The sequence below is a fragment of the Typopeltis vanoorti genome, chromosome 8 (assembly GCF_054136105.1).
Source record: "Typopeltis vanoorti isolate ZY-2024b chromosome 8, IOZ_Tvanoo_1.0, whole genome shotgun sequence".
Taxonomy (NCBI): domain Eukaryota; kingdom Metazoa; phylum Arthropoda; class Arachnida; order Uropygi; family Thelyphonidae; genus Typopeltis; species Typopeltis vanoorti.
The window spans coordinates 2443889-2469063 of NC_143556.1; the positions used below are offsets into that span (position 1 = coordinate 2443889).

General features: G+C 38.4%; 1 protein-coding gene across 4 annotated transcripts in view; it reads right to left on the reverse strand.

Moving 5' to 3' along the window:
* LOC150103677 (ras GTPase-activating protein raskol-like) overlaps positions 1-25175 on the reverse strand; it is a 770313-nt gene that overhangs the window by 638649 nt on the left and 106489 nt on the right. For all 4 annotated transcript variants that reach the window (XM_090396487.1, XM_090396486.1, XM_090396489.1 and 1 more), the window contains 2 exons: positions 24128-24340; positions 823-915 (listed from right to left, as the gene is read on the reverse strand). In XM_090396487.1, the coding sequence (XP_090252613.1) occupies positions 823-915; positions 24128-24340 (306 nt within the window). The remainder of the gene's footprint in view (positions 1-822; positions 916-24127; positions 24341-25175) is intronic.

Consider the following 25175-nt stretch of genomic DNA (forward strand, 5'->3'; position numbering starts at 1 on the left):
GGGAGTGGTGATTGATAGAAAACTATAATTCAGGGAGCATATTGCAAATATGTTCCCTGAATTTCAGTTTTCTATTAATCATCACTCCTGGAGCACTCATTGAGCATATCTCCAGCAAGTGGTGCGATTTGTGCTCCATCTCCAGTAAAGTAAGTAAAGTAAGTTTTCCACATTCACATATTCTTCTACCTAGCGACTTAACTGTAGAATTCTCTGGGAAATTGCTTTACTTCTTCAGCCAATCTTTGATATAGCAGTTTCTCTTTCTTCACTGCACTTGTCACCATCCTAGTCTGCACCTTATATTCTTTATGTTGAAGAGGGGATGGAGTACCCTGTTCTTTATATCATCTCCATAGTATCATTTTTCTCAGCTCTTGCACAATCATTCGTCCATTTCACTCCTAGTTTATCTTCCAAATCTTAGGAATACACTCTGGCATTGCCATAAGTAATAATTGATTCTGAACCATGTCCTAGGCACTGCTGATTTCTCTTCCCTTCAATTGATTAAACTATCACCAGTCTGTTTCTATAATTTATCATAGCCTCCTTCCCAGTAATTCCACATCTTGTTCTTTTAAGTTAGTAAAAAAATAAGATGTCTACATATTTTGAATTACTGGAACATTCAGAAAAAGGAAAAAATGTCATATGTATACCATGTAAGAAAGAATAAGTTACAATAAAATACTGCATTTTCACATTAAAAATATTTCAATATCATTCTAGTGTTGAGGATTAAAATTGAGCAATTAAAAAACGTAAAAGTTTATTTTTTAATAAATTTATATTAAAAAATGCTTTAGCTATGTCACTTGCCTCTTTTTCATAGCCACACCTTTTGCTTCAAGTATCCAGATGAGAAGAGATTTCTCAGTGTGTTTCAAATTGAGCTGGCTTGATTTATATACTCTATATAAGGAAATAAACATTATATGGATATCTGTACAAGAAATGCTTATGTATACAGTATATATATATATATATATATATATTTATTAAATCATTTGAAAAAATATCACCCAGAAAGCTGTTGTATAACTGAAATATTATTATTATTATTATTATTATTATTATTATTATTATTATTCAGGCCATCATTTTTGTATTTTGGTATTTTTGGGGCTCTAAAGAAAACTACTGCCAGAATGAAAAAGGAAAAGTTGGTCCTTGTTGAGGATCTAAATAGCAGAGTAGGAAATGATTGTCAAACATACAAAAATATTTTGGGAAAATTTGGAGAAAAGAGCAAAGCTAATAATAATGGCAAATACCTGTTGGATTTCTGCTCAGGACATGGACTGGTTATTACTAACACCATGATCAAACATAAAAATGTGCACAAGTTCACATGAAGAGAAGAGGCAAGGAATAGAAAAAGTCTCATTGACTATGTTGTTGTTGATAGTGATGTTTTCTCCCTGGTGCAGGACAGCAGAGTGTACAGAGGATTTGAAATTGGAAGTGATCACTATTTAGTCTTGAGCAGGATAAAATTGAATTTCATATTGAAAAGAATAACATGTAAGAAAGTTTTAAAGCGAATAAAAGTTGAGCAGCTCTCAGATGTGAACTGTAGGCTAAAATACAGAAAGATTATTGAAGAAAAAATGAAAGAGTTTGAGAACAGGAATCAAACCTTGGAGATTCAGTGGCAAACTCTGAAGAAAACATTGATTGATTCTGCCAGAGAGGCATGTGGTGAGGTTATCTGTAAGGATAAAAAAATCAGAACTCCCTGGTGGTCACAGGAAGTTAAAGAGGCAGTGAAGGAAAAGAAGAACGCATACCAAAAGTTCCTGTCAAATAAGTCAGCTTGTGCTCTTAGAGAATACAGAAAAAAAATGTAAGAAAGCTAAACACTGTGTAAAACTAGCTAAACAAAAGTCATTTGTGGACTTTGGCAAGAACATAGAAAATAAATATCAAGAAGGTGGCAAAATATTCTGAAGGTGTTGATGAAGCTCAGAAATGGAGGAAAGAGTGCTGCAAAAGGAATTAGAGATGATAAAGGTAACACGAAAACAGGAGAAAAGGATATCCTTGAAGTATGGAGTAATTACTTTGAAAAATTGCTAAATGAAACAAGCAATGGTAGCTCAGAGGTATAAAACACTCAGCAGGCTCAAGCACAGTGAAATGTATAAGAAGAGCTCCTGATTGGGATAAGTTTTCCAGGAATAATTAAACATATATGTGTAATTGTTTGAGTAAGAGAGGCTGTAAACGTTGTGCGCTACCGGTTTTATTAGTGTGGGGGATTTTTTTTGCCAAAACTTAATTACAAAATCATTATTATTAGACTTAGTAACCTGAAAAAAATGCCGGCAGCATTGTCATTCCATGACTTTAATTTAGATTTCAGTTGTTTCGCTAAATGTGAGGTCTGTTATATTAATTCTTTCGATTACATAAATTATTTGTGGATATTTGGTGCGGATGGAAGGAGGGTGTGCGTGTGTGTGTGTGTGTGTGTGTGCGAAGTGTGACCTGAATGAGGAATTGATGAATGCAAATATGAAATTGATAACAGAAAGTGCTAGTTGCAAGATTGTCGTGGGGAAAATGAGTGCACGTTTGAAAGAGATGGATGGTGAGAAAGAGCGGCGAAAAAATGTTAAAAAATCAGAAAAAAAGAAAAAGAGCGATTTGAAAACTGTAACGGATGTTAAAAGGGACGAAAGTGAGGTGAAAGTGGTGGAAGGAAATGAAATTGAGAGAATGAATGAAAGTAGAAATGGAGTGACGCAGAAATTGAAAGAATGGATGATAGTGAAAAAAGAATGAATGATAGCGAAAGTTCAATGCATGTTGGACTGAAAGTACAGAAACAAAGAAGGATGAATGAGAGTGAAAGTGAGAAGAAGGAGTTGAGAGTTAGAAAGTTAGAAAGATAGAATGATAGAGAGAATGTGTCGCGAGATTCGGAAGTTGAACTGGATTGGATGAGGCAAGAAATGAAATGGATGAAGAATGAAATTAAGAAAATTCGGGTAAAAACTATTAAAATAAATAATGATGGCATGAAAGAGTTAACGAAAGATGAGCGAGTGGCATTGTATGGAGACTCCATTATTAAAGGTGCGCTGGAGGTTAGAATGCACAAGGAATGTTACCAGGCACTAAAATGAGTAGAGTGATTGAGGCATTGGATATGAGACAGGAGCGAGCAAAAGAGTTAATAGTATTAATAGGTACAAATGATTTGAGAGAGGACAAAGAGTGTGTCAGAATGGATATCAGGAGGCTTCTCAGAAAGATAAAAGAGAATAGCGTGACAAGAAGGGTAGTAAGCGTGTTACCTAGGTATGACTGTGGTGAAATCAGGTGGAGAGCAAGGATTATGAATGATATGCTGGCTGAAATGTGTGGGGAGACGGGAGTACAGTTTGTTAATGTGTGGGACGAAGTGAGCTGTATGGGAGCAATGGACTGCATTTGAGTGGTTATGGTGTGAGTTGGTTGGAGAGACTGCTGCTGGAAGGTAGAGAAGTGAATAGAGAGAATGAATCACATCGAGTGGGAAGTGATGTGGAAGAGCGGGAGAGTAAGACAGGAGAGATTGAAGAGGTGGTTATGAATGGGGAAGTGAGTGGCAAGAGTATTGAAAATGAGAGAATGGGTGTGCAAGAGGAGCAGGGAAACAGGGAGGCTCAGGGTGAACAGGGGTACAAAGCATGTGAAAGGTGGATGCTCCAAGAGGAGGTGAGCATGTGTAGGCAGGAAAGGAATGGGATGAGCAGGGATCAAGAGGAAACAGTTGGAATTGAAAAGGGTTTTAAAATGAAGAAGCAGAAAGGGAAATGGCCCCAGTTTAGCATGGAGAGATCACATCGAGTGAGTGGTATCAGTGGAACTAGCTGTAGATCCAGATGAGCTGTTGTGTTTGTATACAAATGCTAGAAGTATAAGAAACAAGGCAGATGAAATGCTTGCACTAATTGCATCTGTTCAACCAAAGGTTGTCAGAATAAGTGAGACATGGTTGGAAGAGGATGACATCCTGACAGGAATAGAAATGGAATTGTATGATGTGTTTCGTGAGGACAGAAAGGTTAAAAAGGGAGGGGAGTGCTATTGATGATAGAGAAAGAGTTATGCCCATATAAAGTAGAGATGCAAGAGGGAAATAGCGCCATTGGTTTGAGGCAGTATGGTGTGAGATAGAGGTGAATAGAATCAAATACTTGGTGGGATGTTGTTATAGACCAGGTAATGTGAATGGTGGTGATAATGAAATGTACAATCAAATTAGCCAAGTAAATAAGAAAAGGGTGATCATTATGGGTGATTTCAATTATGGCAATATAGACTGGAATGATAAGATAGCAACTGGAATAAATTTAATTAATCCTTTATCCAAATGTGAGCAAACAAAGTTTGTGCATGAAAGTATGTTCAGGACTGAGATAAGGTGGTACAACACTGGGCAATTCGTTGCAAAGGTGGAGCAAGCTTACATCACTCATATCTCAGTATCTTCCATAATGCAAAACACATCTCCTTGTGGATATGTATAATGTTATGCATTAAGGGAAGGGCCACTACCCAGATTAGTTTCGATGTTTATTGAGGTCTCTTCAGTGGGAGCCAGGCCCAGAAGATACTTTCAGGCGTAAACTTTGTTTCCTCACACTTGGATAAAGGATTACACTAAATTTATTATAGTCTAACCACGTGAAAAATAAACTTTCAACATCTTCCTCTAAATCAAGAGTAATTTAATAAAAAAGGTGGCACACATTTTGGAAACTCCTATAGGTAAAGTTGCCAGTAAAGATTGCTTCTACCTGGTATCTCCACATCTGGGCCTGGCTCCCACTGAAGAGACCTCAATAAAGGTCGAAACTAGTCTGGTTAGTGGCCCTTCCCTTAATGTATAACATTATATATATCCACAAGGAGTTGTGTTTTGCATTATGGGAGATACCGAGATAGGAATGATTGTAGCTTGCTCCACCTTTGCAATGAGTTTCCCGTCGTTGTACCACCTTACCCCAGTCCTGAAGATACTTTCAGGCGCACACTTTGTTTGCTCACCCTTGGATAAAGGATTAAACTAAATTTATTATAGTCTAACCAAGTGAAAATAAACTTTCAACATAGCAACTGGAAGTAAAGAAAATGAGTTTCTTGAGTTTTTGAGGGATAACTACCTCAAACACTATGTAACAGAGGGCACGCAAGGATAGAAGGTCTTGGATTTGGTCATCTCATCAGAGGATGTAAGAGGATGGTGGGAGTGATCATGAGGTGATTACCTGAGTGGTTGCCAGCAGTGTGAGGACCTCCATGAGAAAAGGGTATATGTGGAACTACAGGGGGGAGGGGATTATGAAGAGCTCAGGAGACAGCTTGCGGGTGTAGCGTGGAATGAGGAGTTAGCTGGAAAAGAGATCAATGCAGCTTGGGAGATTTTCAAAAACTGTTTAGTAGCTGCAATGTCTAAATATCTTCCAAGGGTGAGAAGGTAAAATAAGGTGGGTGTGAGATGGATGAATAAAGAGATTAAGCATGCGATACAGAGAAAAAGGGCATTGTGGAGGCAGCATAAGAGAAGTGGAAATAACCAATTCCATGATGTCTACAAACACCAAGAAAGGAGGGTGACTTGGTTGGTGAGGGTAGCTAAAGAGCGGTATGAACTGCAGTTGGTTAATGAAACCAAAAAGAATCCTAAGAAGTTCTTTCGATATGTAGCCAGCAAAAGAAAGAATAATTATGGAAGGATGACATTGATTGGAGAAAATGGTATAAAGGCAGCTGATGCAGAATGTGTGGTAAAGAAACTTAATCAGAAGTTCATAAAGATCTTTCAATCTTGTGAATGTGACTTCATGGAGGGACTGAGAGCAGTTGATGATGGGGAGGAGAGACTGACTATAGGTCAGCAAGAGGTGTATGGGGAATAGAGTAAACTAGATGTTAATAAGGCTGTGGGACTTGATAATATATTGTCACGTATTCTGAAAGAATGTGCCAGGGAGTTGACATCTGCCTTGACATATTTTTTTAATATGAGTCTTGCACTCAGTTAAGTTCCTAAGGAGTGGAAGGAGGGCAAGATTGTGCCACTTCATAAAGGAGGTGATCGAACTCAAGCATCAAACTATAGGCCTATCTGTGTGTCACGTGTTGTGGTTAAGTTGTTGGAGAAGCTTGTGAGAACTAGGATCCAGAGTTGGGTTGATAACAATGGCATAATCTTTGATGGACAGCATGGATTTGCTAAAGGGAGGTCATGTTTTAGTAATCTACTTACTTATTACAATAAAGTGACTGCTTCCTTGTACAGAGGAAAAGGATACACAGTAATATACTTGGATTTCCCAAAGGCTTTTGATAGAATAACTCATGATAGGTTGACAGTCAAACCTAGGGCAGACGGGGTTGGATATTAGATTGGTGCATTGGATTGGAGACTGGCTATCTGATAAGTATCAACAAGTTGTGTATGGGGGAGCAATATCCAGGAAAAGGAAAGTCACTAGTGGAGTGCCTCAGGGGTCTGTTTTAGGTCCATTGCTGTTTAACTTGTATATTAATGATATAGGTGAAGATATAGCATGGAGATATTCAGTTGTTTGCAGATGATTCACTACACTTCATGGGACGAATCATGAAGTGTAGTGAAGATGTTGTGACCTTACAGGAAGACTTGAATAGATTGAGTAATTGGGCACGGAAATGGGGATGTGAGTTCAATTTTGCAAAATGTAAGGTTTTAAAATTTGGAAAACAAAGATGGGATGCAGAATTTATGCTTGGTGAGAATATATTGTTGGAGGTGGAGGAAATAAGAGATCTGGGGGTGATAGTGGATAAGGATCTAAAATTTAGGGGACACATCGCCAAAATTGTGAAGACAACACAAAGGCTTCTGGGAATGATGCAGAGGACACTGACGTTTAGAAGTAGGGAGATTCTTGTTCCATTGTATAAGGCTTTGATTAGGCCACACATGGACTATTGTACCCAGATTTGGTCACTGGGTTTTCAGAAGGATGAAGAGATGTTGGAAAGGGTCCAAAGGAGACTGGCTAAGGTAGTTTCTGACCTCTGGAATGTCGAGTATGAGGAAAGATTGAGAAGATGTAATTTGCAGAGTCTGTTGGACAGGAGGAAGAGAGGAGATACGATAGACACCAACAAGTTGGTAAGGGGTTGTTATAGGATTAATGCTGGAGAAGTTTTAGAGAGAATAGTGGGAGATCAGGGGAGAACCAGAGGTCATCCCTGGAAACTGAATAAAGAGGATGTGTGTAGGGGAGTGAAAGGCAGGTTTTTTTCGTGCAGAGTTGTGAATGATTGGAATGCCTTGCCTGAGAATGTGGTGTCTGCAAAGAGTTTTAATGTGTTTAATACACGGTATGATGAGCTGTGTGTGTGATAAAAGGACCTCTCAGATGAGTCTTTGACTCAATAGGAGTCAAAGATTCATCTGGGAGGTAATAATAATAATAATAATAATACTTGAAGCCATCAAAGGCTTGAATACTTGAGAAACAGTTGAGAAGAATTGTGGAAGAAAAGCTTGGTGAAGAACAAGCTGGATTCAGGTCAAATAGAGGCTGTCAGGATCAGATCTTCGCTTTACGACAAATAGTCAAGAAATCATGGGAATATAACAAAGATATGTATTTAAGTTTTGTCGATCTGGAAAAGGCATATGACAAGGTGCCAAGAGAGAAGCTATTCAATATGCTACAGTTAAATGGTATCAATGTGGCATTATATCAAGTAATACTTAGTCTTTATTTGAATTGTAAATCAGCAGTGAGGATTTAAGGAAGTACAGGAAGATGGTTTAATGTTAAATCTGGTGTGAGACAAGGATGCACATTATCCCCTCTGTTATTCATTATCTATATGAATGATATATGCACGTAAACACAAGAAAGATATTTAATTAACCAAATATTTTGGTCTGAAAATAGCAGACCATCCTCAGTGGTATTACAAGAACAGTTTTAAAAAATACAAGCTGGAATACTAACAATGTATCATTATAAATAGAACATGCTGCATGATGTTATATCACTAAGTATGAAACGGAATATTTTGAAGTAAAGACATGATCGAAAAAAAAAAAAATTAATGAGTAATCTTGATTAGACTTTCCCAGATTTTTGATATAGATATACAGTCATTACAATTAAGGTTGGGACGATGGAGCAAGGCCTCCATGCTTTCCTTGAACAAACGTTCAAATCTATAACGGGATCTATGCAAGAGGCGAGTCCTGGACCAAAAGTTGCTGTGGTCAGTTTCAGTCCTGTGTTGAGCCAATCCAGACTTTTCAGGTTTCTTGTTTAGAATGGATGATTGATATTCTTGGTTTTCAATAGAACGTCCAGTCTGTCCAAAATAAGAGAGATCACAGTTGCACGGAATTTGATAAACTCCAGAAAGAGATAAAGTTGAGCGTTTTTCTTTAGGAGAAGGAAAATGAGTAGACAATTTGTTAATAGGTGGATACGTAGCTGTTAAATCATATTTCTTTAAAATTCTTGCGATAGGTTCTGAAATACCAGAGATATAAGGAATAGGCTCTCGACGTATTGAAACTTTGTTGTTTTGTGGAGGATTATAAGAATTGAGAAGATGTTGAGTACTTTTTTCAGAAAAGCCATTGAGTTTCATGTGTTGTTGGATAGTAGAAAGTTCTTTCTGTAGATAATCAAAAGTAGAACAATTAGTTTCGGCTCTTCTGATGAGGCACTTTATAATTCCTGTTTTTTGACATGGATGCTGGGCTGATTCTTTAAGAATATAACGACCTGTGAATGTTGGTTTCCTGTATACTGTAGTTGTAAGAGTATTTGAAGGTGACCAGATGAGGAGAACGTCTACAAAAAATAACTAGTTGTTTTCTTCTATTTATATAGTAAACTTCATACGATGATGCAATGAATTCATACTGTTTAAAAAAGAAGGTAAAGAGTTTTTGCTGTGTGGCCAAATAGTAAAGATGTCATCTATATATCTTACCCAAAAGGATGGTTGAGGGAAAATAGATGAGAAGAGGACTTTTACTGAATGTTCTAAATAAAAGTTGGCAAAAGCAGGAGAAAGAGGACTTCCCATAACCGTTTCTTTTACTTGGCTATAAAATTTATTTTGACATACGAAATATCCAGAATGTATTATTATTATTATTATTATTACTATTATTATTATTTTCAGGCCTCCATGGAGTCGAAAGACTCATCATGGGAAGTCCTTCTTAAGAACATAAAGTCTGTCAAGACTCATCGAGGGGAGATCCCCCCCTAAGAAACACAAAGTCTATCATACCACTCCTTAAACTCATTGACCGTTCTCGCTCTCACCACTCCATCAGGCAATGCATTCCATGGTTCAATCACTTTCCACACAAAGAAAATACTCCTCACCCTCTTGCTCACAGTTTCCTTTCGTAACTTCCAGGGATGGCCTCTTGTCATCACTCCTTCCCACTGTTCAACCAAGCGAAAGAACTCCCCTGTGTCAACCCTGTAACCACCTCTCAACAGTTTAAAAGTCTCAATCATATCACCTCTCCTTCTACTATCCACCAAACTCTGCAGTCCACATTCTCTCAGCCGATCTTCATAACTATCCTTGTACAGTCCTGAAACCATCTTTGTCATCCGTCTTTGTATCCTTTCCACAGTTAATTTATCCCTTTCAAATCCTCAAGACCAAATCTGAGAACAATAGTCCAAGTGTGGTCTGATCAGAGACTTATACAATGGAATGATAACCCTCTTATCTCTGCAGGTCAGTGTCCTTCTCATAATTGCAGCAATCCTCTGTGTTACCTTCACCACCTTTGCAATATGTCCCCTAAACTTCAGGTTTCTATCAACCATCAACCCCAGATTTCTTGTCTCCTCTACTTCCTCCAGCATAACTCCTCCCATAGAGTATGCTGCATCCCATCGATGTTTCCCAAACCTCAAGACCTTACACTTTGCTGCATTAAACTGATATCCCCATTCATTTGCTCATCTATCTAGGTTATTCAAATCCTTTTGCAGGGCTACCACATCTGCACTATTACTAATAATCCTTCCTAGCTTCACATCATCTGCATTATGAAATCAAATGGTTTTATAATGTCTTCAGGAAAGATATCAGCAAGTAATTTTAAAATTTCCTTGAGAGGTATTGGTATATAAAGATTCTATATCAAAGCTAACCATAAGATCTGTAGGTTGTAATGAGACATTTTTTAATTTTTCTAAGAAATCTGAGGAATTTTTTAAAAAAGAATTAGAGTTGCCAATGTAAGATTTCAATAATTTAGCTAGATATTTGGCTATACGGTAAGTAGGAGAAACAATACAATCTACTATTGGACGAAGAGGATAGTCAATCTTATGTATTTTTGGAAGACCGTAAAATCTAGGAGGTCTTGCAAAATGAGTTTTAACTCTTTCAGTTGTGTCTTTATCTAAACTGATGACTTCAAGACCGTAAAATCTAAGAGGTCTTGCAAAATGAGTTTTAAGTCTTTCAGTTGTGTCTTTATCTAAACTGATGACTTCATCTAAGAGAGAATTTAATTTCTTTAGTTGTCTGTTGGTTGGATTATAATTAATTTCTTGATATGTGGAGCGATCTCAAAGCAAAAGAGAAAGTTTTCTTCTGTAATTTGCTGAGTCCATAACTACTGTTGCTTTTCCCTTGTCAGCTTTGGTGATAATGAGGTGATTATTTTTTCTCAAGGACTGTAAAGATTTCATTTCAGAAGGAGATATGTTGAAAGGAGGAAGTTTGGCCTTAAGTAGAGAATAAGCGACTTCTAGGTGAAGAGCATTAGCTTTATCACTGGTTAGATGATTGAGATTCCGTTCAATGTTAACTAGGAAATCTAGATATGGTATCTTATTAGGAACAATAGAAAAATCATGTCCTTTTGACAGGATGAGGGTTTCACTTTCAGTTAGAGGACGTCTGAGGATGAAATATAAGATCTGATAATTATGAAGGAAAGTGGGATTATACCTGATATCAAAATTTGAGATGTTAATGTCAGCTCTTTGCTTTATGCAGACGATGTTATACTTCTAAATAAATCTGCTACAAGTCTGCAAAATTCCCTGACTAAATTGAATAACTGTTGTAATAGATATGGTATGAAGGTCAGCAATAAAAAGACAAAGACAATGAAAATAGGCAGAATCGTTGAAAATGTCAACTGCATTGTGAATGGAGAACCAAGTAAAACCAAGAATGGAACAAGTAAAACATTTCAGCTATTTAGGCACTATTTTTAGTGCCTAAATAGCTGAAATGGTAAATTACATATGGAAATAGACAACAGAATCAACAAAGCTGGTATGGTAGGAAGTCAACTGAATAAATTCATATGGAATAAGAGAGAAATTAGTCAAAATACTAAATTAGCTGTATACAAGAGAGTGTATACAGCTAATTTACTTTCAGCATCCAGGAATGCATCAGCAGAGCTATTCTCAGGTGGTATGGTCACTTAAACAGAATGGGTGAGGAAAAATTAGCAAAACAAGTGTTCTCTGCAAGGTTGGCAGGAAAACGACCCAGAGGAAGAACAAGATATAGATGGATTGATACGGTACAATGTGCCTTAGACGATAGAAATACGAGATCTGATAATGTTGGGGTCTTGACAAGTAACATACTGATTTGGAGGAAAATTCTAGATAGGAAGTTAGTAATGATGTAAATTTTTCATGTAGTACTATCATATCCTGTACACCCGCTTGAGGGTACATGGCAGGAATTTGATGATGATGATTATTATTAATATTATTCAGGCCTCCATGGAGTCAAAAGACTCATCGCAAGAGGTCCCTCCTAGGAAACACAAAGTATATAATACCACTACTTGAACTCATTGACCATTCTTGCTCTCACAACTCTATCAGGCAATGCATTCCAAGGTTCAACCCTGCATGCAAAGAAACCACTCCTCACCCTCTTGCTCACAGCTTCCTTTTGTAACTTCCAGGGATGGCCCCCTTGTCATCACTCCTTCCTGCTGTTCAACCAAGCAAATGAACTCCCCAGTGTCAACCCTGTAACCACCTCTCAACAGTTTAAAAGTCTCGATTATATCACCTCTCCTTCTTCTATCTACCAAACTCTGCAGTCCACATTCCCTCAGCTGATCCTCATAACTAACATTGTACAGTCCTGAAACCATCTTTGTTATTTGCCTCTGTACCCTTTCCACAGTTAATTTATTCCCTTCAAATCCTGGGATATTGAGGACTCAGATTATTGTTCTCAAATCCAAATTTGAGAACAATAGTTCTCAAATTTGTCTAGTAATAAGTGTGGTCTGATCAGGGTCTTATACAATGGAATGATAACTCTTTTATCTCTGCAGGTCAGCATCCTTCTCATCACAGCAATCCTCTGTGTTACCTTCACCACCTTTGCATCACCTGAATTTCAGGTTTCTATCAATCATCAACCCCAGATGCTGCATATTGCTAATTATTTCTATTTTATCCTATAATGACATATGATCAAACATATTTTTTGTATCTTCCAACATGGGAAGGCTATGGATTTTTATAATTTTTATTTACTTTTATTTATTTATTTTACATAATCCAGAAACCTTTTTCTAGCAAAGACTAAAGATGGAAGTTTTATTATTTTATTATTATTATTATTAACATCTGACCTCCATGGAGTCAGAGACTCTGGACATCAGCTTCGACTTTGTTGTCTTCAGTCACAATAGACTCCAGGTACCTGAATTCCGTCACCCTCTCAAACTGAGCAGCTCCCTCTAGATCTTGAGCAGCATGCCAACTGATGAAAAGGTACTTTGTCTACTCGGTGTTTATCTTCAGGGCTACGTCTTCTGCAGCTTCCTCAATAACAGTAACCAGTTCATCGTCCCGTTGGTGAGACATGACATTCAGGTCGTCTGCGTAGCCAAGAGTCCTAACCTGCACCCCCATATCGACTCCACCCGCCATTTGCTGTATGTTTCTAATTACTTTTTCCAGCACTAGATTGAACAGAATTGGAGAAAGCCCATCACCTTGCTTTACACCAGTCTGTACTTGAAACAGGTCCGACAAGTCACCTTCTGCTTGCACTCTTGGTCTCGAACCAGCTACACACACCTGCACTATTTTTCAGAGTTTTCGGGGAATTCCCAGCTCTTCTAACACCTGCCACATTTTTGGGCATATAATTGAGTCATAGGCTTTAGAAAAGTCTATGAAAATATTATGGACTTCCCGGTTATATTCCCAGCACTTTTCAAAAACTTGTCGCAGCGTGAAGAGTTGGTCTATTGTAGAATGGTTCCTCCTAAAACCCGGTGCATTAGCATGATGTTAGACAGCACCTTGTAGCCATTCGTCAGCAGTGAGATGCCCTTATAGTTGTGCATTGAGACCTATCTCCTTTCTTATATACAGGGGTGATCAGCGCCTCCTTCCACTTGTCCGGCAGACGTTTTTCCTGCATAGCAGCAAGGTGAGCTGGTGCAGCTGCTCAGCAGGACATCCCCAGCATTCTTCAGAAGCTCCGCCGGAATGCAGTCCACTCTCCTGGAGCCTTATTATTTTTCAGCATGCAGACAGCACAAGTAATCTCACTAAACATCGGCTCTTCAATATATGGTTCAGCAGTTTGATAAGGAGTATGATTCTCCAGTATTGACGTTCAGCAAGTTCTCAAAATATCTACGCCACTGAGCGAGAGCATCTTTTGAGTTTGTTAGAAGATTTCCACTCTCATCTCTTATGGTTGCCGATTGTGTCTGGGCACCTCGCATGACTTTATCATCCGATACATTTCTTGCCCATTATTCGCCACCCTATTACTTTCTATGTTGGCCACCTTCTCATTAAGATATTTCCGCTTTTCCCTACATAAACATATATTCGCCACTCTTCTCACCCTCTCATATGTGGCCTTCTCCCTACTGTCCAATAAATAGTTCAATAGTGCTTCCCTTCGTTTCACTACTGCTTCTTCACACTGTCTATTAAACCATGCCTTTCTTCTTCTCTTTCTCTTTCCCACAGTTCTCGAGGCAGCAGATGCAACCATATTTTTGATGGTGTCCCACATCAAAAGGTGGGCTTTCTAACTGGAAAGCCCACCTGCCTTCCACTGTTTTCAACTTGTCCAGATCCCATACAAGTCGTGTGGTAGGACGCAAAGGCTTCTGGACCGCAATTCTGTGCCTGAAATTGTAGGCTACCAGATAGTGGTTGCTATCTCCGTCTGCTCCTCTAAAACTCCTCACATCCGAGATGGAGCTGTGGTGACGCCAATACACTAGTACATGGTCTATTTGGTTAGCTGTTCTACCATCCGGCAATCTCCAGGTCTGCTTGTGGACGTCTTTGTGTGCAAACATAGTGCTCTTTACAAAGCATCCCGTGGCTGAGGTCCCATTATCGTTGCACTCCTCGTGTAGACTCTCACTTCCCACGAAAGGGCACCACACACACACACTCTCTCCTCAGCTTTGCATTGAAATCTCCCACCACTAGCTTGAAGTCATAAGACAGTAGGTTAACACAAGTGCACTCAAGCACTTCGTAGAAACAATCTTTGGCTTCCTCTGAGCGCTCTTCTGTAGGCGCATAATAGTTCACAATAGACACATTTTGAAAGTGTCCCTTAACTCTAATAGTGCACAGCCGATTATTCACTGGTTTAAAATCTAAAATATTACACAAAAAGTTATCACTAACTAAAAACACAGTTCCGAGGACTTTTTGTCCTCTGTCGTCACCACTGTAGAATAGCGTGTACCCAGATTACGGGTCGAGCCATGGCCTGGCCAACGTGCTTCTTGTACAGCACAAAATCCAATTTTATATTGTAGTAAGACATTCGTCACATTAAAAAGAGCACCTTCTTTCATCAAACTAAGTATATTCCAGGTCCCAAAACGATTAATAATCATTGTCGCAAAGACATCCGAGACTTCTGTGGTACTTGTTTTGTAACCAGAGGCTTTTTTTACAGGAGGGGTGGTTGACCCCTCACTAACCCTCCCCATTTCTCTGGGCTTGGGACCAGCAAGGTTTTGATGGTGTCCTTTCTTGACTCCTCCACATTGGCTGGGTTAGTTATCTGTTATCTTTTACTCTTCTCAACAGTCTCCTGATATTTGTCTGCATATCCTCCTTATGTCCACTTAGATCATTCGCCCCTACATTCACGACTAACTCTCTTGCTCATTTCTTCCTCATGTCTAACACCTTAATTATCCTACTCATTCTCCCTCCTGGATAGCAGACCTTATGGACTCTCGGTAACTAGTCATCTAACTATGGAATTTGCATATACTGCTATCCTGGAATCACTTGTCACCTCTTTTACTCTTTTTTTCTTTCATTCTGTTCTCTTGCACACTTTCATTAGTTTCCACTAGATGTCTAACATCACTTCACATATTCCTTATTTCATTTTCAATAACTGTTTCATAAAATCTTGCATTCCAATAATTTCATTCTCTGTCATTACCACAATCTTGCTTCCTCTCATACTGCTGCACCTTACTTTTATTTCCTTATTCAGTTTCTTTCACTCCCCTATCACTAACTTTCACTTTTATTTTCTTGCATTCTTTCACTCCCTCAGTAGCTTTCATTTCATTTCTGTTTCTTTCATGTATATTTCTGTTTCTTTCATGTATACCATCTTCTATCTTTTCAGTCCATTTTGCATGTGTGAAACAATGAAATTCATATCCCAATTGAAGACAATCACAAACATTCATTCCCAAGTGGGATCTGAACCTGCAGCCTTTTGGTTGGAGAGTGGGTATGTTGACCACACATAGGCTATCTATATGCTAAGTCTTCATGCAAAGGACTCAACAAATGTCATTTACTTAGCATTCTCATTTATATCTGATATTATTGCTCTTTAACATACAAACATAACAATCTATGTAAAGGCCCATACTTTGTCATGACATCCTCGTGTTGCCTGACCAGTCTGTGATGATCTTGTTAACCTTTGCTTCCCATCCCTGTATATCCACCCCTTCCTAGATATGCCTCACTGATCATTCATCCCCTTCATCACTGATTGTGTGTGTGTGTGTGTGTGTGTGTGTGTGTGTGTGTGTGTGTGTGTGTGTGTGTGTGTGTGTGTGTGTGTGTGTGTGTGTGTGTGTGTGTGTGTGTGTGTGTGTGTGTGTGTGTGAGATAGAGAGAGAGAGAGAGAGAGAAACATGAGAGAAAATTTTAGGAAGATGAATGCAAGGATGAGAAAGATTATGGCACTGTATAGAATAGAAAGAATACAAGAATGAGCAGTGATATAGGAGTGTTCAGAGTGTGGAGAGAAAGGGAGTAACCAGAATGAATGAAAATAGTGTAAGTAGCATTATAACAAACAAAGTGGGATTAGTCACATCTAGGAAGGATATTGAAGTACAGTGATAGGAGCAAAGGCTAACAAGATTGTTATAGACTGGAGAGGCAAGAGAGGGAGTATTGACAAAAGTGAAGTATAGGTGTTCACATGGATTATGTTTTTATGCTAAAGCAAAGAATATCAGATAAAAATAAGGTTGCTAAGTTCAATGGCATTTGTTGAGTATTTTGATTTTAAAGATTGTTAGCACATATAGCTTCTTTTTGCCCTGGTTGGGTGAGTAGTTAATGTACCTACTCTCAAACCAAAAGTTGCAGGTTTGAATTCCACTCTAGGCATGGCGTTTGTGACTTTAATTGAGAGATGAATTTCATTATCTGGTATGAGACTACTACCCAGCTTATTTAGAGGCTTCAAATTATGTAAAAAAAATAGTTCTATATGGGAATGATAGAAGAGGAGAGAACAGGAACAGTGGAAGAGAGGGAATGAGATAGATTTATGGGAATGATAGAAGAGGAGAGAACAGGAACAGTGGAAGAGAGGGAATGAGATAGATTTATGGGAATGATAGAAGAGGAGAGAGGGAATGACAGGAATGTGAAGGAGCACTGGAACCAGGGATAGAGTGATGTCAGGAAGTATACTAATAGGAATACATGTAGTGTGTAGTGGGGTACAGAAATTATTCAACAGGATAAGAATGTGGTGGTGGTGCAGTACTGATTTTGATAAGTGACAACTTATGTCCTCTAAGAGTGGAGACTTTGGAAGGCATGCCACTAATGATTTTGAAAGAATATGATGTGAGGTAGAGGTGGGCAAGACAGGATATTTAGTGGGATGTTGTTACAAACCAAGGAGCAGAGAGAGTGGGGTCCAGTAGATGTTTAGACAGTTGAGCTTGGCAAGTGTGCAAGAAGAATGATTGTTATGGGAGATATTCACTACAGCAGTATAAATTAGGGAGAGGAAGATGCATGTAGCAATAAGGGAATGGAATTTCTAGAATTCTTGAGGGACAAATGTCTTAGGCACCATGTAATAGAGCTTCAAGGGTTATGGATTTGGTTATAGCATCAGAAGAGTTGATAATAACTGAGATGACATCTGTCCCACCAGTTGGAGAGAGTGACCATGTGGTTTTGACTTGGAAAATGAATAGACATGCAGGAGTATCAAAGAGACGGGAACTTATGTGGAATTATAATGCAGGTGATTATAATAGTCTTAGACGTCAACTTCGGGAAGTTTCATGGAGGGAGGAACTGGAAGGCCGGGATATCATTAGTGCATGGGAAATTATGAAAGAATATTTGTTAGCAGCAATGGTAAGTTGTATACCATGAGTGAAGAAGAGGACACAATTTGGAGTAAAGTGGATGATAAACAATATTAAACAGGAATTGCATGTGAAAAAGAGCTGTGGAAGAGATATAAGGAGACAGGTGAAGAGCAGATGTGTGAAGAATATATATAAGACATAGGCCATGAGAGTGACTAGTATGGTAAGGAAGGGAAAACTGTAATATAAGAAGAGATTGGTCCTAAGATCCAAAGAAAATCATAGGGAATTTATTAGCTATATGGCCAGTAAGAGGAGAAATGATTGTGGAAGAATGACATTGTGGGATAAAAATGGGAAAAAAGTGACGGATGCAGAGGATATAGTGGAGTTGTTCAATGAGCACTTTATTGGAGTATTTCATCCTGGAGAAATAGGTTTCAATACTAGACAGCAGGTTCGAGGTGCAGGAGGAGAGCTTGTTCCAAATACTGAGTATTCTGGATGTCAGTAAAACTGTGGGACTGGATGGTATTTCACCACGAGTTTTGAGAGAATGTGCTAAAGAAGTGACAGCTCCTTTGACTGGGACTTTTCATTGAAAGTCTGGCTATGGGAAAGGTGCCCAGGGAATGGAAGGAAGGTAAGATAGTGCCATTGCATAAGGGTAGTAGCAGACTGGAAATGTTTAATTATAGACCAGTTTCTGTGCCATCAGTAGTTAGTAAGATCTTGTAGAAATTAGTTAGGGACTGTATACAGCATTGGGAAGATGATGGTAATGTTATCTGTGAGAGTCAACATGGATTTGTGAAGGGGCGCTCTTGTTTTAGTAATATGCTAGCCTTTTATAATAAAGTTACAAGAGCAGTAGATGATGGAAAGCCATATACTGCCATTTTCTTGGATTTAGCAAAGGCATTTGACAGGATGCCACATGATATGCTGATATTTAAGTTGCAACACATCGGTTTGGATGTCAAGTTGGTCAACGCAGTTTCAAGGAGGCAGGAGGTTACAAGTGGGGTCCCACAGGGCTCAGTACTGGGACCTATATTGTTTAACCTTTAGCACCTCCATAGCGCAATTGGAAGAATGACAGTACATTGCGCCCTTCGATTGGAATAGGCCTAACTTCGATTCTCGTCATGATGGGAGGAATCTTTATCTGGACGATTTTCAATCGAAGGTGAGTTAGCCGATCTCATACGGAGGTAGCAGGTTTTTTATTCCCAGAAATTCAAGTTTTTTCATCCCGCATACAGACAAATTGGCCCTTCAGAACAACTGCAATTTACAGACATAGAATACCAGTTGTTATCATCAATAACACTCCTTCCCTCATTTTTTTTCTCTCTGTCCCTCCTGAACACACTATACCCTTCACATTCTATCCCACTAGTTATATCATCTTCTGTCAGCCATGTCTAACTAATGCCAATAACCTGTGGCCAGGAAGAGCCAGCCAAGGCCAAAAATTCTTCCTTCTTGTTCCCAATACATTAGTGTATTGGGAACAAGAAGGAAGTGCAGAAGCCTGTTAGTCCCACTCCTATCTTGATGACCTATACTAATTATCCCATTCTGATTTCTTGTCCTTCGCACTAGCTCAGGCATATTATTCACATTCTTCCACTCAACTGCCTCACTGATGTCTGCATATACACTCCCCCCCCCCCTAACAGCTCTAGTTTCCCTGATTCTGCACATCCACTTTCACTTCATTCAGCAACACTTGTTCCAGTCTCCGCACACCAAATCCATTCAGATGCAATCCATCCATATTATATAAGTCCTTTCGCCCATCAAATTCACTCCACACGTCCATAAACTCCACGCCACTCCTCATACATAACCTCGCATAAAGTCATTTGCAATTATGGCTCTTCTTCTCAACTCGTCTCTGTCATACCGTGGAAACAGACTCACTATCTCAACTCTCTCACTCTTTTCTTTTACTACCTCTAGTAATTTCTTCAAGTCTTCTCTCATAGCAAATTTATCTCCTTACAAATCATTCATACCCACCACTTCTTTCATCCTCTACTTTTGCACTCTAATAGCCTCACTTACATCCTTAATTTTCGCACCCGGCATGTATGATTTTATCGAACTCTCATCTATTACACCTCTTACATGTGAATCACCTTGAATCAAGTGAATCATTTAGAAGAATAACATCATCGGCATAACGCAAAGAGCTGAGATTCACATATCCAATTCTGATATCAGGTTTAATACCACTTTCTCTCATAACGTGATCAGTATAGATAATGAATAACAGAGAGGATAATGTACATCCTTGTCTGACACCAGATTTAACATTAAACCATTTCCTGTACTTCAATTCTGACAGCTGACTTACAACTCAAATAAACACTAAGTATTACTTGATATTATGCCCCATTAGCACCTTACAACAGCAGTGTTTTGAACAGCTTCTCTCTCTCTCTCTTGGAACTTTGTCATATGAATTTTCCAGATCTACAAAACGTAAATTCAGATCTGTGTAATATTCTGGCGATTTTTCAATTATTTGTTGTAAAGTGAAAATCCAATCCTGACAGCCTCTATTTGTCCTGAATCCAGCTTGTTCACGAAGCTTCCCTTCCACAATCCTTCTCAACCTCGTCTCAAGTATACTTGCATAAATCTTACCAGGAACACTCAGCAGAGAAATACCTCTGTAATTCTCGCATTCAGTTTTTTTAGTTTCCTTTTTATATATATGGGTACTATGAGAGCTCTACTCCAATCATCTGGAATTCATCCCTCTGTCCAGGCCTTCTGAACTATGCACTGCAGCCAATGTAAGACTTTTATACCTCTATACTTGAACATTTCTGTTTGAATATCATCTACTCCAGCTGCCTTTCAACATTTCAGGCTTTTGATGGCTTTTTCTACTTCAAGTATGGATATGCATTCTTGATTGCATGTCTGGTCAGTATTTTTTAGCACTGTGATGTCACTCATCATTTCATTAACAATTTTTTGAAGTAATTACTCCAAACATCAAGGATATCTTTTTCTCCAGTCTTCATGTCACCTTTATTGTCTCTAATTCCTTTTACAGTATTGTTTCCTCAATTTCTGAGCATCATCAACAGTCTCCAGAATATCTTGCCACCTACTTCAAGGAATTATTATTATTATTATTACCACCCCAAAACCTCATGGAGTCAAAGACTCATCTGGAAGGTCCTTTTATCACACACACAGCTCATCATACCATGTTTTAAACACATTCAAACTCTTTGCAGACACCACATTCTCAGGCAAGGCATTCCAATCATTCACAACTCTGCACAAAAAAAACCTGCCTTTCACTCCCCTACACACATCCTCTTTATACAGTTTCCAGGGATGACCTCTGGTTCTCCCCTGATCTCCCACTATTCTCTGTAAAACTTCTCCAGCATTAATCCTATAACAACCCCTTACCAACTTGTTGGTCTCTATCGTATCTCCTCTCTTCCTCCTGTCCAACAGACTCTGCAAATTACATCTTCTCAATCTTTCCTCATACTCGACATTCCAGAGGTCAGAAACTACCTTAGTCAGTCTCCTTTGGACCCTTTCCAACATCTCTTCATCCTTCTGAAAACCCGGTGACCAAATCTGGGCACAATAGTCCATGTGTGGCCTAATCAAAGCCTTATACAATGGAACAAGAATCTCCCTACTTCTACACGTCAGTATCCTCTGCATCATTCCCAGAAGCCTTTGTGTTGTCTTCACAATTTTGGCGATGTGTCCCCTAAATTTTAGATCCTTATCCACTATCACCCCCAGATCTCTTATTTCCTCTACCTCCAACAATATATTCTCACCAAGCATAAATTCTGCATCCCATCTTTGTTTTCAAAATTTTAAAACTTTACATTTTGCAACATTGAACTCACATCCCCATTTGCTTGCCCAATCACTCAATTTATTCAAGTCTTCTTGCAAGGCCACAACATCTTCACTACACTTCATGGTTCGTCCCAACTTTGCATCATCTGCAAACAACTGAATATCTCCATCCAAATCTTCACCTATATCAATAATATACAAGTTAAACAGCAATGGACCTAAAACAGACCCCTGAGGCACTCCACTAGTGACTTTCCTTTTCCTGGATATTGCTCCCCCATACACAACTTGTTGATACCTATCAGATAGCCAGTCTCCAATCCCATGCACCAATCTAATATCCAACCCCATCTGCTCTAGTTTGACTGTCAACTTATCATGAGTTATTCTATCAAATGCCATTGGGAAATCCAAGTATATTACTGTATATCCTTTTCCTCTGTCCAAGGAAGCGGTCACTTTATTGTAATAAGTAAGTAGATTACTAAAACATGACCTCCCTTTAGCAAATCCATGCTGTCCATCAAAGATAATACCATTGTTAATAACCCAATTCTGGATCCTAGTTCTCACAAGCTTCTCCAACAACTTAACCACAACACCACCCGACACACAAATAGGCCTATAGTTTGATGCTTGAGTTCGATCGCCTCCTTTATGAAGTGGTACAATCTTGCCCTCCTTCCACTCCTTAGGAACTTGACGAAGTGCAAGACTCGTATTAAAAAAATATGTCAAGGCAGGTGTCAACTCTCTGGCACTTTCCTTCAGAATACGCGGTGATATATTATCAAGTCCCACAGTCTTATTTACATCTAGTTTACTCAACTCCATATACACCTCTTGCTCACCTACAGTCAGTCTCTCCTCCCCATCATCAACTGCTCTCAATTCCTCCATGAAGTCATATTCACAAGATTGAAAGATCTTTATGAACTGCTCATTAAGCATCTCCACCACACATTCTGCATCAGCTGTCTTTATACCATTTTCTCCAATCAATGTCATCCTTCCATAATTATTCTTTCTTTTGCTGGCTACATATCGAAGGAACTCCTTAGGATGAACTACTTAGAAATGCGTGATAACTTTTGCGTTCTCTAGGATGTGGCTCCCACAATGAGTCTTGTGATTCCATGTAGTCCTGAATCATAATAATAGTAATATCCATTCTTACATTTATCTTATGTTCAACTAAATCAGTCATTCCTATTAACTGTTTCATGTAATTACTTCTCATATCTGAAGTATCAATCACCCTGTTCATTTACCTTACTAAAAACAAACCTATTGCACTCTCTTATCCACCACAAACTTAATAACGGAACAGAATGCACTAGGCATTGTTGCAGGAAGATCCCTGGTAAAATTGTTGCAATCAAGATAAGTTTCATCTTATTAGTTTACTGAAATCAAACCTACATATTAATAAATTTTGCTATGAGTGAAGTTATACAGCACATTGCTTCAGTTAGCCACACATCTGAAATCTCATTACAATTTTCAACATTTAGTTAAAGTTTAATTTGAATAATAACAGTTATTAATTCAGAAATCTCTCTGTGAATAACTTTTTTCTCTATTTGTTTTTTAATCTAAGGAAGTACATGAAAATGGTCAATGAAACTAGTAATTAAATAATAATTTAATTTAATTATGAAATTAAAATTCTAAAAAGTTGCAAGGTGTATTTGCCGAGGACACGATGATAGCAGGTCTGTGGAATGAACCTTATGAGAATAGGTTGAAGATTTTTGGGTTGCAGAAATTGGACGATAGGCGAAGGAGGAGTGATATGATTGAGACATTCAAATTACTGAAGGGTTTTTATAAGATTGATCCAGAAGATATTTTTGAAAATATGACTGGTGGTGGGAGGACTAGGGGCCATGCAAGGAAGCTGGGCAAGAGCGTGGTTGACAAGGGTGTTAGAGCTAGGTTCTTTACTTGGAGAGTGGTAAATGAGTGGAATAAGCTTCCAGAGTCTGTTGTGGGTGCTACGACCGTGAATGAGTTCAAGGCAAGGTATGATAGATACTGTGTGAATGTTGAATAGTTGTTCTTGACATGATGTTAGGGCCTCCCTCGATGAGTCTGTCGACTCCTTGGAGTTTCCCGGAACAATAATAATAATAATAATAATAATAAGTTTCAATTTCTGTAACACTGTCAAAAAAAATATATGCTTTTCAATTACCGGTAATCTCACCTATTACTAACAAATAAATTTATTGGTGATAGCTGAGGCTAAATGCATAATTGTGGAGGTTGTTATTAGGTTTTGTTTTAATGTTTTATTACAGGTATTTATTTCTGAGAACTATGGCAAATTTATGCACATTTATGTAAAATGTATTTGTTCAAAAACAATATATAGTTTCTACTTATGGTATTTTAAAATCACATTAGTATATATTTACATGCGTTTATTAGGCAACTCATAATTTTTTTCTATATGAAAACAGGATACTAATTTTCAGAAATACAAACTATATCTATCCATTCACATATAATGTAACATATATATGTAATATAAAAAAATCCTCCATTTTAATTTTCAATTTATATTGCCAAAAAGGTCAATTTTTTGACCTCTGCCTTTTTTATGATTAAAATCAAAAAAGGAAATCACATATTTACCTTTGGCTACAGGTAGCATTTTTATCAGTAGCATCTGAATCAGCCATGTTGTTATCAGACATCAAACAAAAGTGATATCCATGATTAGATGAATGAGAACCATTATAGATTTCAGTAACATCATCTCCGGTAAGGTCTCCAGAAAGGATGCTTGTGCTTGATTGCAGAAGTGATTCATGAGAACGAGATGCTCGTATTTGTGTTGGAAGAGTACTGAAATATGAAAAATGTATGTATGTACATATATTATTATTATTATTATTATTATTATTACCCCAAGACCTCATGGAGTCAAAGACTCATCTCGGAGCTCCTTTTATCACACACACAGCTCATCGTAGCACGTCTTAAACACACTTAAACTCCTTGCAGACACCACACTCTCAGGCAAGGCATTCCAATCATTTACAACTCTGCACAAAAAAAACCTGCCCCTACTCACACCCTCTTTATACAGTTTTCAGGGATGACCTCTGGTTCTCCCCTAATCTCCCACTATTTTCTGTAGAACCTTTCTAGCATTGATCCTATAACAACTCCTTGCTAACTTATAGGTCTCTATCATATCTCCCCCTCTTCCTTCTGTCCACCAGACTCTGCAAATTACATCTTCTCAATCTTTCCTCATACTCGACATTCCAGTTTTCAAGGATGACCTCTGGTTCTCCCTTAATCTCCCACTATTTTCTGTAGAACCTTTCTAGCATTGATCCTATAACAACTCCCTGCTAACTTTAAGGTCTCTATCATATCTCCCCCTCTTCCTTCTGTCCACCAGACTCTGCAAATTACATCTTCTCAATCTTTCCTCATACTCGACATTCCAGAGGTTAGAAACTACCTTAGTCAGTCACCTTTGGACCCTTTCCAACATCTCTTCATCCTTCTAAAAACCAGGTGACCAAATCTGGGCACAATAGTCCATGTGTGGCCTAATGAAAGCCTTATACAATGGAACAAGAATCTCCCTACTTCTACATGTCAGTGTCCTCGCATCATTCCCAGAAGCCTTTGTGTTGTCTTCACAATTTTGGATATGTGTCCCCTA